At 35.6% G+C, this 14,122-nt stretch overlaps 1 protein-coding gene across 1 annotated transcript in view; it reads left to right on the forward strand.

The window, feature by feature from the left end:
• Positions 1–14,122, forward strand: part of LOC131144506 (AMP deaminase-like) — a 60,471-nt gene that overhangs the window by 27,728 nt on the left and 18,621 nt on the right. The window contains exon 12 of the mRNA XM_058093205.1: positions 702–842. Coding sequence (XP_057949188.1) covers positions 702–842 — 141 coding nt within the window. The remainder of the gene's footprint in view (positions 1–701; positions 843–14,122) is intronic.

Raw genomic sequence — 14,122 nt, forward strand, 5'->3', positions numbered from 1 at the left:
GTAGAAAATGATTCATGCAGCCGACCCCACCTAGTAGGACTTAAGGTTTGGTTTGTTGTTGTTGTTGTTGTTTAGTATGTTGGCATCTCCAACTATAAAATCTTTCCTTTGTCCCTTGGCAGATGGCCTTGGGCAGAAGATGCATATTTAGCAGAGTGTTAGACAACATCAAGCATATGTTATCATTCCTTCATAGCCTACTTCTGTAGTTGAATGCCCAGCACTTAACTGGATGCCGGCCTATGTGCTCTGCATGGCAAAATTAACAGATGTGAAGATGATTTTTAAACATTTGGTTGCATTCAACCCTTAAATGGTGAACTATTTTTGGGAAAAAAATGAAATGTACTTATACTACAGCAATGCTTTCTGGAATATAGATACAGTAGTAGCAATTTTTTCCCAAAAATTGTCCTAACTGAAGATTGTGATTGCATTTATATTTGGACCTAAGTGGTGATTAATGTGTTTGGGAAAATCAATATATTACTCTCTTTTTACATTTAACTGGGAAGGAGGTCTGAATGAGTTCATACTTCATGTTGCATCCATGTTTAGGGGAGCATATGCTCATCAGTCATCAACTTTTGTCGTCTTCTTATTATGCATTAGAATAATTTGCTTTCTAATCGCTTATTATACTTGTATGTTTTTGTTAAAATAATGAGCTTAAAATATTCTATTTTGATGTCCATGTGCAGCTGCCGCGACTTTACAATGTGTACAAAAAAATGGGGATCGTTACATCCTTTCAGAATATTTTGGATAATGTGTTTATTCCACTTTTTGAAGTCTCAATTGATCCAAGCTCTCATCCTCATCTACATTTGTTCCTAAACCAGGTTTTCCACCTGTCTATGTTTTTTTTTGGGTACAGTGTAAGGATAATTTTTTATTAGTGTAGAGGAGTACAACTATAGGGTAGTTTACCCTCACAACTGCTTATCGAATGCAAACAGAAGGAACAGAAGCGGCTCATAGTTGTCCAAGAAGGGTCTTGAGTTTCTAGATTTCCAAGCACTTTGCTTTGATGTCAGAGACTGCTTTTGGGACGTGTAATCTGTTTTCAATGTCACATTGAATGTTTTCATGTAGAAGGCAGTTTCTTGCCTTCCAGATGTGGTAGATAGCTGACATCCAAGTATCTTGCATAGCTCCTCAAAAGGGATAGTTCCAAAATTTTATAGCTTGTCCATGTTTTCATTCTAATCTGTAGGTGCAGCCTGAATTTTCAGTTCCAGGGCAATTTTTGTGTATATTTGTTGAATATGGTTGCAGCGAAAAAGAGATGATCTCTTGTTTCATGGTTCAGTCCACACATTCTATAGTTTATGTCAGATGACTTCCCCCAAGAAACAAGTCTGTTGAGGGTGATCAGTCTGTTTTGGATAGCAAGCCAAGCAATGAAAGATTGCTTTGGTGTGTTATGCTTAGTTCAAATTGTATGGGCCAATCTGACCTTGTCCTTTCTAGTTCTGATGCTATTCCAGGCTGAGAAAAAGGTTAAGGTTCCTAAAGGATTCAAATTCCAGTACACTCTTGTCTTCATTAGCACTGTTAGGCATAGTATTGATGCTGCTTTTGAATTGTAGCACATTGGTCCAGACCCACTTGTTTTCTTTCAAATTTTCAGCCACCTTAGCATTTATAGAAACCCCAAACTCAACCTGCAGGTGGTGGCCAGAGCACTCAATGAGGGGACTATGTGGGTGCAATTATCATGTAGGAGAGATTTTGCTTCCCCATTCCGTTCTCCTTTTGATCTTATCGTTTGTTTTGCTTCTAGCCTTTGGGATTTTTTTTTAATGCCCATGTATTTCCTGTAGAAGTCTTGTTAGCCCATGAACTTCTTCGTTGATTTTGTGTGTGTGGATCCATACAAACCATAGGAAGGTTTTAGAGGTGCATAGAGACCAGATTAGCTTTATGGCCGAGGCTTCACTCCATTCAGGGAGAAATTTCAAGCCCAGACCCCCTTCATCATAGGGCTTGTAAACATCTTGTCATCTCACCTTGCATCAATGTGTATTCCAGCCATTTCTTTTCCATTAAAATGCTTTAGATTTCTTTTCTATTTCTCTGATGACATCTTTTCGTAAGAGAAGGCTGCAGACTAGTAGTGGTGTAGTCCTGTTTGTTTTGTAGAATTGATTTGATTAACTGCAGTCTCCCAGCATAGAAGAGATACTATGTGTCCATGAATGGATTCTCCCTGTAATCTTTTCAGTAAGGAACTTACAAGTTTGCTTCCCATCCTCTTTGAGACCAGGGGCATGCCAAGATTTCTAACAGGGAGTGTCTATGGAGAATCTGAAGATTTGTGCAATTTCATCGACTCTTTGCTCAGGGACACCAGAGGAATAGATTTCTGACTTCTCAACAATACACTTCAGCATTGCAAGTTTATAGAATATGTAGAGAATATATTTTATACTGGCTACTGATTTAGTATCTCCACGTGTTAGCATGTTGCAAACTTGCAATACTTGTGAACACCTCCATTACCATCACAAACAACTAGGGTGATATTGGATCCCCTTGTCTAATGACTCTAATCCCTTTCTCCCCCTTGAAAAGCCCCTCTAAACCATACATAGCATTAGGGTAATCAGGTGTTGATATTAAGGCTGTTCATATATATCTGAAAACCGATCTGATCCGAAAATCCAAACCAAACCAAACTGAAATTTCAGTTAACCAATTTGTTTTGTTCAGTTTCAATTAAGATACTTTTAAAATTTCGGGTATACATTCGATTTCGGTTTGTGTTGGTCCCGAACTGACAATTATCCGAACCATACCGATACTAATAATTATATATAATATATATAATTATATGTATTTATAATATTATTATATAAATATTTAACTATATTAATATAATTATATAATGTTTAAAAATTAAAAATTAAAACAGCCCTAACTGAAATAAGAACTCAAAATAAAAAAAATAAAAAAAAATAAAACAAACCCTAAAAGAATAGCCCTAATCTCCATTCTACAGTCTCCTCTCCACTTGTCCGTCTTGGTGTCTCTATCTTGAGACTCTCATCAATCTCAGACCTCAGTCTCTTCTCCACTCCACTCTCCACTCTCCAGCCACACGGCCCACACCGAGCGGCGACGGCGACACCTACACCGAGCAGCGACATCGGCCAGTAGTGACACTAGGCAGTAGTAGATCTGCTGATCTATACAGATCAAGATGTCTACGACCTCCAGCCTCCACTCCCTTGTTTGGCCATCGAACTAGTTGGCGTAGTTGCCAAGTCGCGAGTCCTTAGCCCACCTTTTGCTCTTGGCCTTGCCGCCTTGCCGAATCTGCCCACTTCCATTGCCGCCACCTTGCCAGATTTGCCCACACCCCTTTCCGACTTACTGCCGCCTTGCCAGGTCTACTACCTTGCCAAATCTATAGGTAAACTTGTCAAAAAAAGAATTGTAGCTATTTTATGGGTGCTTTCTTTTGATGATCTGAAATTGATGTGGAACCTATTAAAGGGCACCCACCTCATCATCGATTGGGTAATTTGAATTTATCTCCAGTTGTAACGTTTTTTCTATTTAAAATATTAATATTTATAAACTTTTTATGACAAGTCGGTTCAGATTGAATATTTGAACTGAACCGTCGGGGTTCGGTTAACCGAAGTATTTGGTTTGGTTTCGGTTCAGAAAATCTTTGAATTTATGAGATCGGTTCAGTTTGGAAAACAGAGATTTGGTTCAGATACCAGAGCCGTGAACAGCCCTAGTTGATATGCACTCTTCAACCCAACCAATGGAATTCGTTGGGGTTTCTATGTATTTTAGCATCTGTATCAGGAATTGCCAGTTTACAGAATCAAAAGTCTCATTAGTTCTGCCTTCATTGCAAGCTTAGGAGGATTTGAATTTAGGTGGTACTTTTGCACGAGTTCCTGAGTTAGTAATACATTATCATGTACACTTCTGCCTTTCACACAAAAGCCGTTTGGTTCAACCTCACAAAGGAGCCCAAGCAGGACAGCAGTCTTTTGGCAATTACTTTAGTTATGCGCTTGTAAACTAGGTTACAACATGCAATTTGTCTGAAATCCTTGAAGTTTGAATTGTTTTCGCTTGGGTACTAGTAGCTGGAGGGTTGTGCTTAACTGATTTAGAATCCTGAAGTCAAAAAAGAGTTAGAATAGCTGCTATGACATCTTATCCAACAATATGCCAGAAGGTCTTAAAGAATATTGCATTGAAGCAGTCTGGGATTGGAGCTTTGTCATCTGAAAAGGAGAACAAAGTTGATTTTAATTTCCTTCTCATCCACAGGTTTACTCAAGGTTTCTTTTCCTTGCTGTCCTACTTGAAGTTTTCAGGATGTTTCTCAGCACTTGACAGGGTTGGACTTCCTCATTTTTCTGCCCTAGTAGTCTAGTGTAGAAGTCAAGTAGTTCTTTTGAGATTTCTGACATTGATTCAGCTTTGTTTCTATCTGCTTTCACCAGGGAACTGATTTGTGCTTTGGCTCTTTTATCCTTTACTACCAAGGAAAAGAATTTGTTATTTCTGTTCCCTAACTTAGCCATTGATTCCTTGCTTTTTGTCTCAATATGTCCTCTTCAATTTTCAACAAGCTCTGTAGGTTTTCTATCTTTGAGGTTACTTAACAGGAGGAAGTAGAAAGAGAGTTGAGCTACATGTCCAACAATTACATTGCGGATCCATGTATACGTATCATGCAAAAAGGACAAGTAAATAAAATTCTTAATGTTTTTTGAAGAGTATTTTTTTGTGCACAATTAATCATAAGGCAGGAGGATCTAAGTGTCAAAATTTTTACAACTGTTTATACAATTCTTTTTTATGAAGGTTCCATATTTTATCTTGATGCACAAGCCACAAAATTTAGAGATAAGGCCAAGCCTCATCGCTGATGTTTGTGTTGTGCTATATGGGAAACCTTGGTTGTGTTTGGTTTTTGGCCTCAGATTTGGATGTGTAGGTTTATATGAATTTCAGCATAATTTTTTGTTGCATTTTATTCCAATGCACACAAATCCAAATCCATAGTCTGAATTCCAAGTTCCCAAACACGGGATAATTGAATTTTTAACTTTAAGATGTCATTAATAGATTTTTGTTGAGACATGTTTTAAAGCATAAACTAGGGTTCTGACCTCGAAACTGGAACTACTTATCATTAAGTGCTTAAAGGTGCTGCTTTGATGAGTTCTAAGCAGTATAAGTTTTAAAGTCAAAAGTACTGAACTACTGATTGACTATGTCAAAAAATAATATAGGTAATATACATTATTACTTGTAAAATAAGTAGTATGTAGCTACTCATAATTATATTTATATTAAGTAGCGTATTTTAAGATAAATTTACATATATTTCATCCTTTAATAACTCTTGTTAGTGCCTTACATGCATAGAAATAAATAAATTTAAACTATAAGAGATTACAAATAAATGTAAATTATTTTAATTCATAAATTATCATAAAATTTAATTATTAATTTGACTAAAAAAATATGAATTATATTACAATAACAACAACAAACCATGCCTTGAGCCCCACTAGGTAGGGTCAACTACATAAATCATTTTCTGCCAATTTATATGATCATGGGCAATTTCCTCCAACAAGTTTAGGGCTACTAAATTCTTATAATCTTATTCCAAGTTATTTTAGGTCTACCCTTACTGCTTCTACTACCCCTTATACCAACTAGCTCACTCCTCACTAGTACTCTACTTCTCATTCACCTTGCATAATAGATCTAAGGTATCAAAATCTACTAGTGCTATTGATTTATTGACCATCAAGTTTTATCTCCTCTAATATTTCTCTTGCTATGACAAAAATTATATTTCATATATTATGTCTTATTTTTACTTATCTCTATTGATTTATTGACCATCAAGTTTTATCTCCTCCAATATTTCTCCTACTATGACAAAAATCTCATTTCATATATTGGGTCTTATTTCTACTTATCTTAAAACCTTTAGATTCTACAGCTCTCTAAAATTCAAACTTAGATTCTACTCCACCTCTAGTTTCATCAATCAAGGCAATATCAACTACTAACAACATACACAATGGAGCCTTATTTTGGATACTCCTAGTAAGTTCATCCATCACTAGGGCAAAAAGATATGGTCCCAAAGCAAATCCCAGATTTACACTTATTGTGATTGGAAATTCCCTAACTTCTCCACTTGTTGTCCTAATACTGGTCATTACTCCATCATACATATCCTTATTGACATCAGTATACCTACTACGTACGCCCTTGTTTTTGTCTAAAACCCACCATAGAACTTCTCTAAGTACCCTATCATACGCTTTCTCTAAGACAATAAAAACCACATTCAAGTTCCTCATCTTTTCTTTAAAATTTTCCATTGGTCTTCTTAAAAGATGTATAGCTTCTGTAGTAGACCTTCTAGGCATTTAAACCAAATTGATTTTCTAAGACCCTCATTTTCTAGCCTTAATTTTGTTCAGCTATCCTTTTTCACAGTTTCACTGTATGACTCTCAAGTTAAATTCCACAGTAGTCTTTACAATTTGCAATCTCCTTTATTTTTGTATATAGGTATTAAAGTGTTTTTCCTCCATTCATCTAGCATTTTCTTAATTTTTATAATTGTGCCAAGTAAATTAGTTAACCATATAGTTTTGTTATCACCGAGGCATTTCCAAACTTCAATTGGGATGTTATTCAGTCTTAAAGATTTTCCACTTTTTATCTTTTTTAATGCTAGCTTAACTTTATTAACTCTAATTTAGCAAATAAATCTAATATTTTTGGCCTTTTCCTCATTTGTCAATTTTAAGTTTAAGCCTACTTGATTTTCATTAATAGTTTATTAAAGTAACTTCACCATCTTTCTTTTATGCCTTCCTCCTTAACCAAGACAATATCTTCTTCACTTTTTATATATTTTACATCACCTAAGTCCTTGCTCTTTCTTTCTTTAGCTCAAGCAAGTTTAAATATGTTTTTTTCCCCGGTCTTTCATATCTAATATAGCATATAAATTATTATATGATCTATGTTTAGCTTCACTAATGGCCTTTTTTGCATCTTTTCTTGCTTTTTTATACTTTTCAAAGTTTTCTATGCTTCTACATTTTTGCCATGTTTTATATCAAATTCTTTTTTTTCTTTACGGATATTTGAACATCTTGATCTCACCACCAACTTTCTTACTACCAAGAATCTTTCTCCTGATTCACCTAAAATCTATTTTTGCTATTTGTCGACGCTGATTTCTATTGGAGTGCAACATGGCGAGGGTTGGATGGAGGGATACTAAAATGATGGAGTTGAGTGGCCACTTTATCTTTTAGTAGAAAGGAGAAAATGAATAATACCAAAATGATCTATGAAAAAGATAAATGGGTTCGGGAGTCTAGTTATGTGCAAGTGTTAGGCACCTTACGACATCCATTCTAAGAACAATTGTCATCATTGATTGAATGTTTGTCCTAAAGAAACAAGATTGAAGAAGAAACAAAAAGAAGGGAAAGATAGAATGGTTTTCCTTGTGCGCCCAAACCTAATGCCTATAATGGTATGATTTCTAGGCGAAAGGGATGGCCCACGGGGTTTTCATTGTATAGCCTTAAGACTTTAAATGGAAGGAATTTGAAAAAAGGAGGAAAGAGGGAATGTTTCCCTTGTGCCCAGACCGAACACTAACAGTGGTGTGAGTTTGGGATGGAAGGGATGTCCCACAAGGTCTTCATTGTATAGTCATAAGGCTTTAAAAGGAAATGAAAGAAAAGAGGGCCTCAGAATTTCTACATTTAAGATTTGAAATGAAGAAGGCAAGTTATGATATGATTTTAAAACCTTGGATTGGAATTTGAAATGAAGGAGGAAAATTATGATATGATTTTTGAAAGAAATTTTGAATTTTGAAATTTGAAATGAAGAAGGTAAGCTAAGGTGTGATTTTTAAATGAAAGTTCGAATTTGAAATTTGAAATGAAGGGAATTTTTTTTTTTTTAATATAAAAAATACTAGGGCACCATCATCAACCCTTCGAAAAGAAAGAGAAAACCAAAGAAGCAAATATAGAAAGAACACCTAGTTTGTACATATGATGATCAATCTCACATGAAATCTAAACTTAATGGGCTTAAATGGAATTTTATTTTAATTCAAAGTTTGAAATCAACATTCTTCCTGATTTTAAGTGGTTTTTCTATTTTTTGGACTTTTCTATATTTTTTCTATTTTCCTGGGATTTTTTTGCATTCATCTGAGCTTATTTTGGGATTTTGGCAACGTTCTATAAAATAAGGAAAAAACTAAATATATTAAATGAGATATGAGAAATAAAGAAAGAGGCTAAGCTACTTACAAAAATGATAATAATTATAATAACAATTATGCTAATAATATTACTAAAACTATACTATAATTAAAGTATCCTAAATAAAACTAAAATGCCCAAAAATACTAAAAATCCCTTTTATTAATTTTATCATTTTATGATTTTTTTTTTATCATTTTATAGAATTTTTATTATTTTTATGGATTTTGTTTCATTTTACATTATATAACTCCGCTTGTGATGCACTTAATGTCCTAATTGTTTCACACGCAGCTTGTCCTAAGCCCGGGTAAAGGAGGAGAGTTGCGTTAGGTAGTTGACAACTAGCGTAAAATTTGTCAAATCACTATGATATGATACCTCACCGAATATTTGCTGGAATGTCCCTTACGAGCGACGCGTTGCACTTGTACCACTTGGGTGTAGTGAAAAGTGGGCGAGGGTGAACTAGGTCGTCGCCCCAAAGTGACACGCCATGTTGGCGCCCGAGTATGGTGTCAAATATGCGAGGGTTCCTGCATCATTCTGGATGTGAGCAGGTAAAGGCGTTAGTTTAGGAAACTAGGATTAGATTAGAAACTTGGAATGGACACTTATGGAGTTACGGGTAAAAGTGTGGAAATTGTGGACACAAGGATCAGAAGAAGAATTAATACAATTTGCCTTCAAGAAACTAAGTGGGTGGGGGAGAAAGTTAGAGAAATTGATAAATCAGGATTTAAACTTTGGTACACTGGACAAGAAAAACATAAGAATGAAGTAGGAATTATTATAGATAAAAACGTAAAAGATAGCGTTGTTGATGTAAATAGAGTAGGGGATAGAATTATAAAAATCAAGATGATATTAGGACGAGATAATAAGTATCATTAGTGCTTATGCTCCTCAAGTCAGCTTAGCAGAAAATCTTTAGAGACAATTTTGGGAAGATATGGATAGTATTATACAAGGCATACCAGGGACTGAGAAAATATTTATAGGAGGAGATCTAAATGGACAAGTTGGAAGGGATAAAAAAAATTATAAGATGATACATAGAGGATATGGATATGGAGACAAAAATGAGCCTAGGGAGATGATCTTAGACATCGCTATGTCATATGATTTTAGTATAATGAATACTTGCTTTAAGAAGAGAGAAGAACACTTAATAACCTTTAAAAGTGGACAAAATAGAAGTCAAATAGATTTTTTTTTTTTTAACTAGGAGGGTAGATCGTTTATCATGTAAGGATTGTAAAGTTATTCCAAGTGAAAGCCTAACCACACAACATAGAGTCTTAGTGTTAGATATATGTATTAAAAAATGGAAGAAAAATGATAAAATAAACTAGTGTAAGTGAACTAGGTGGTGGAACCTAAAAAGAGAAAATATAATAAAATTTGAAGATAAAATGATCAAAGATGGGGATTGGACTATAGAGGATGGGATAAATACAAATACTCTTTAGAGTAGATTAGCTAGCTCTATTAAAAAGATAGCAAAAGAGATTTTAGGTGAATTAAGGGGAAGATTCTTGAATAGCAAATAAAGTTGGTGGTGTGATAAAGATGTACAAAAAGTGTAAAGACAAAAAGAATTTGGTATAAAATGTGGCAAAAATGTAGAAATAGGGATAACTTTGAAAAGTATAAGGAGGCGAGAAAAGATGCAAAAAAGGCCGTTAGTGAAGTTAAATACAGATCATTTAATAGTTTGTATGATAGATTAGATACAAAAGAAGGGGAAAGAGATATATTTAAACTTGCTAAAGTTTAAGAAAAGAAGAGTAAGGACTTAGGAAATGTAAAATGTATAAAAAGTGAGGATGATATTTTCTTGGTTAAGGACAAAGACATTAAAGAAAAATGGCGAAGTTACTTTAGTAAGTTGTTTAATGAAAACCAAATATAAGTCTTAAACTTAGAATTGTCAAATGAGGAAAAGACTAAAAATATGAGATTTATTCGCAAAATTAGAGTTAACGAAGTTAAGTTTGCACTAAAAAAGATGAAAAATGGGAAAGTTATAGAGGACCAGATAACATCCCAATTGAAGTTTGGGAATGCTTAGGTGATAACAAAATTATATGGTTAACTAATTTATTTAATACAATTATAAAAACTTAGAAAATGCCAGATGAATGGAGGAAAAGTACTTTAATACCTAATATACAAAAATAAAAGAGATATTCAAAATTGTAATAACTATCGTGGAATTAAACTTATGAGTCACGATAAAACTATGGGAAAGGGTAATTGAACAAAGATTAAGGTTAGAAACGAAGGTCTCAAAAAATAAATTTGGTTTTATGCCTGGGAGATCTACCTCTGAAGCTATATATCTTTTAAAAAGATTAATGGAAAAGTTTAGGGAAAAGAAGAGGGACTTGCATATAATAATAATTATTGACCTTGAGATTGCATATGATAGGATATTTAGGGAAGTTTTATGGTGGGTTTTAGAAAAAAAGGGTGTATGTAGTCAGTATACTGATGTCATTAATGATATGTACGATGGAATAATGACTAGTGTAAGAACTATAGATGGAGAAACTAGAGAATTTCCAATCACCATAGGTGTACATCAAGGATCTGCTTTGAGTCCTTATATTTTTGCTTTAGTGATGGACCAACTGATTAAGAGTATTCAAAAGGAGGTTCCATGGTGTATGCTGTTTGCAGATGATATTGTATTAATTGATGAAACTAGGGACGAAGTAGAGGCTGAGTTAGAATTATGGAGAGAAGCTTTGGAATCTAGAGGCTTTAGGATAAGTAGAAATAAGACAAAATATATGAAATGTAATTTTAGTAATGATAGGAGGAATATTGGAGAGAAAGTTAAACCTGATGATGAAAAAATAAATAGCACTTGTAGATTTCGATACCTTAGATCTATTATGCAAGCTGAAGGAGAAATTGAAGATGATGTAATGCATAGAGTTAAAGCAGGTTGGGTAAAATGGAGAAGTGCTTCAAGTGTGCTTTGTGATCGTAGAATACCCTTAAAATTAAAAGGGAAGTTTTATAGGACAACTATTGGACCAGCTATGCTATATGGATCTGAATGTTGGGCGACGAAGAAATAGAATATCCAAAAAGTAAAAGTTGCCGAGATGAGAATGCTTAGATGGATGAGTGGTATAACATTGAAAGATAAATTAAGGAATGAACATATTCGCGGTAAGTTAGGTGTAGCTCCTATAGAAGATAAGATAAGGGAGGGACGACTCATATGGTATGGGCACGCAACGTAGGCCACATAGTGTGCCAGTGAGGAAGAGTGAGTTAGTTATTGTGGGGGGCAGTAGAAGGGGTAGGGGTAGACCTAAAATAATTTGGGAGGATATAGTGAGTAAGGATTTAATATCCCTAAATTTGTTTGTCAAAAGAAATTGTCCATGATCGCATAAATTGGCGGAAAATGATTCATATAGCCGACCCCACCTAGTGGGACTCAAGGCTTTGTTTTGTTGTTGTATTTCATTTTACATCATTTAAGTAAAAATAAGCAAAAAAATAAATAAATTTGAAAACTGGACCCGATCGGTTTAACCAAACCAGTTTCCAGCTTAGAGTTAAAAATCAGCACATGGGAGTGGCACGTGCCCAGCCCCCTTCTGCATTTTCTTCCACATGCAGCTAGTGGGAACCCTAGCTGCTCTTCACTCTCTAGCAGAGTGCTAGCTGCAGCTGCCACCGCTGTCCGGTGACCCCACCGCTGTCTCTGCTGCTTGATGATGCTGCAGAGTGTGTTGATATCGCCGGAACTACAGGAGATGTTGCTGCTGCTGCTTCTTTTTCTTCTTCTTCTTCTTCTTCTTCTTTAAGGCCGGTGGCTATCGATTCCATTGCAGCTGTACAGGCCGTCATTGACATACATCACAGGCCCTTTCCGACCACTACTGAACCTGCTGCTCCGGCCGACCCATTTTCATAGTTGGTTCCTCTTCTCTCTCTCTCTCTCTCTCTCTCTCTCTCCTCCTATTTTTCTCTCCAGCCTTCATTCTCTAACTCACTCTTTTTAGTTCTCTCCCTTACTCTAGCTTTCTCTAACTTTTCTTCTTCTTTCTCTAACTCATTCTCGTCTCTCTTTCTTATCTTTCAAGTTTCTCTCTCTCTCTCTCTAGCCTCCTTCTCTCTCTAGCTCCCTCTCTAGCCTTCCTCTCTAACTTCCCTCTTTAACCTCTCTCTCTCTTGCTCTAAACTTGCCCAATGCCCTATGTATGAACACCTATACTCCCTCTCCAAGCATGCTTAAATCCAAATACCTAACCAACAAAAAGAAATTGAGAAGATGGGAGAAGAAAAAAAGACCAACAAAGCACATACCTTTATATGATAAATCTTAAAAATATACAATCAAATGCATAGTAGCATGCTCAAATCTATATTCAAACCCTAAAAGATCCATCAAATAAGGAGGAGTATGATGATTGATGGTGTTAAAAAATATGTTTATTTTTTATTTATTTATTGTGGCTTTTATCACAACCGTTAGATCGTTTCTAAATCCAACGGTTGTGTGGTGTCATATATATGTTTGTTAGCCATGGGAAAATATAGGGATAGCTTGTCATTTTTGTGCAAGTAGAGCTAGAGGGGGGGTTCTTTGTGGGAAGAACTTTTCTTCAACGGGTTGAAGGTGAAGGGGTATACAAGGGATCTGTGATCGGGGAGAGACTGATCAGATCTTGTACTGCCATCGTTTCATAGTGGATTTTTCTCCAGGTGCACGCTCCGTGGACGTAGGCAACCTTGTCGAACCACGTAAAATCTCTCGTTTCCATTTTTCTGTGAATGTTCTTTCTGTGATTTATTTTGTTGATCAGAAGATTAAAATCGTTGCGCGTCAACAAGTGGTATCAGCGCATGGCTTTGATTGGGTGCAGATTTGATAGATTAGATCAGATCGAAAGAAATTTTTTGGATATGAAGTTTTTCCGCAGGAATGCTCAAGATTAGAGTGGTTTGTTCAGATCGGATTGAGGCACGTGAAGATTCAGATCAGGTGCTAGAAAATTATTCTAGAATTTTTCAATTGAAGGAGGATCATTTTTCAATTGAAGGTGTGAAAAAAAAAAGAATTTTTTTTTTTAGATGGCGAGTACTTAGATGGCCAAGTTTGAGGTGGAGCCCTTTAATGGGAAAAATAATTTCAGTTTGTGGCAGAGTACTGTGAAGGATGTGTTGGTCCAACAGGCATTGATTAAGACACTGTATGTGAAAGACAAGAAGCCAGAGACCATGTCAGATGATCAGTGGGAGGAGCTAGAAATGAAGGCGGTAAGTACCATTCGCTTAAGTTTAGCTCCAGAAATTAAATACAGTGTGTTGAATGAAACATCACCAGGTGAGCTTTGGAAAAAAATTGGAGAATATTTATATGTCCAAGTCCCTAGTTAATAGATTGTATTTAAAGAAACAATTGTATCAGTTGAGGATGACTGAGGGCACAGAAGTCAGAGACCACCTCAATTATTTCAATAAGATAATCACGCAGTTGCTGAGTATTGAGGTAAAAATTGAGGAGGAAGATAAAACACTAATTATGTTGTATTTGCTTCCCAGTTCACTTGATACTTTGAAAACCACATTACTGCTAGGTAAGGAGACTCCTATAGTTGATGAGGTGACTATTACCATTCTGGAGAGTGAGAATTTTTACAAACCAGATCATCCAGGACATGGAGAAGGGTTGGTGGCTAAGGGTGAGTCTAGCCAATAGCGGGGCAGGAGTTCTAGCAGGGGTAATTAGAATCGAGGGAAATCTTGATCCAAGTCCAAGGGTAAGAGTGGGAACTGGAGGA

Source organism: Malania oleifera, chromosome 12, assembly GCF_029873635.1.
Source record: "Malania oleifera isolate guangnan ecotype guangnan chromosome 12, ASM2987363v1, whole genome shotgun sequence".
In the NCBI taxonomy this organism is placed as follows: Eukaryota; Viridiplantae; Streptophyta; class Magnoliopsida; order Santalales; family Ximeniaceae; genus Malania; species Malania oleifera.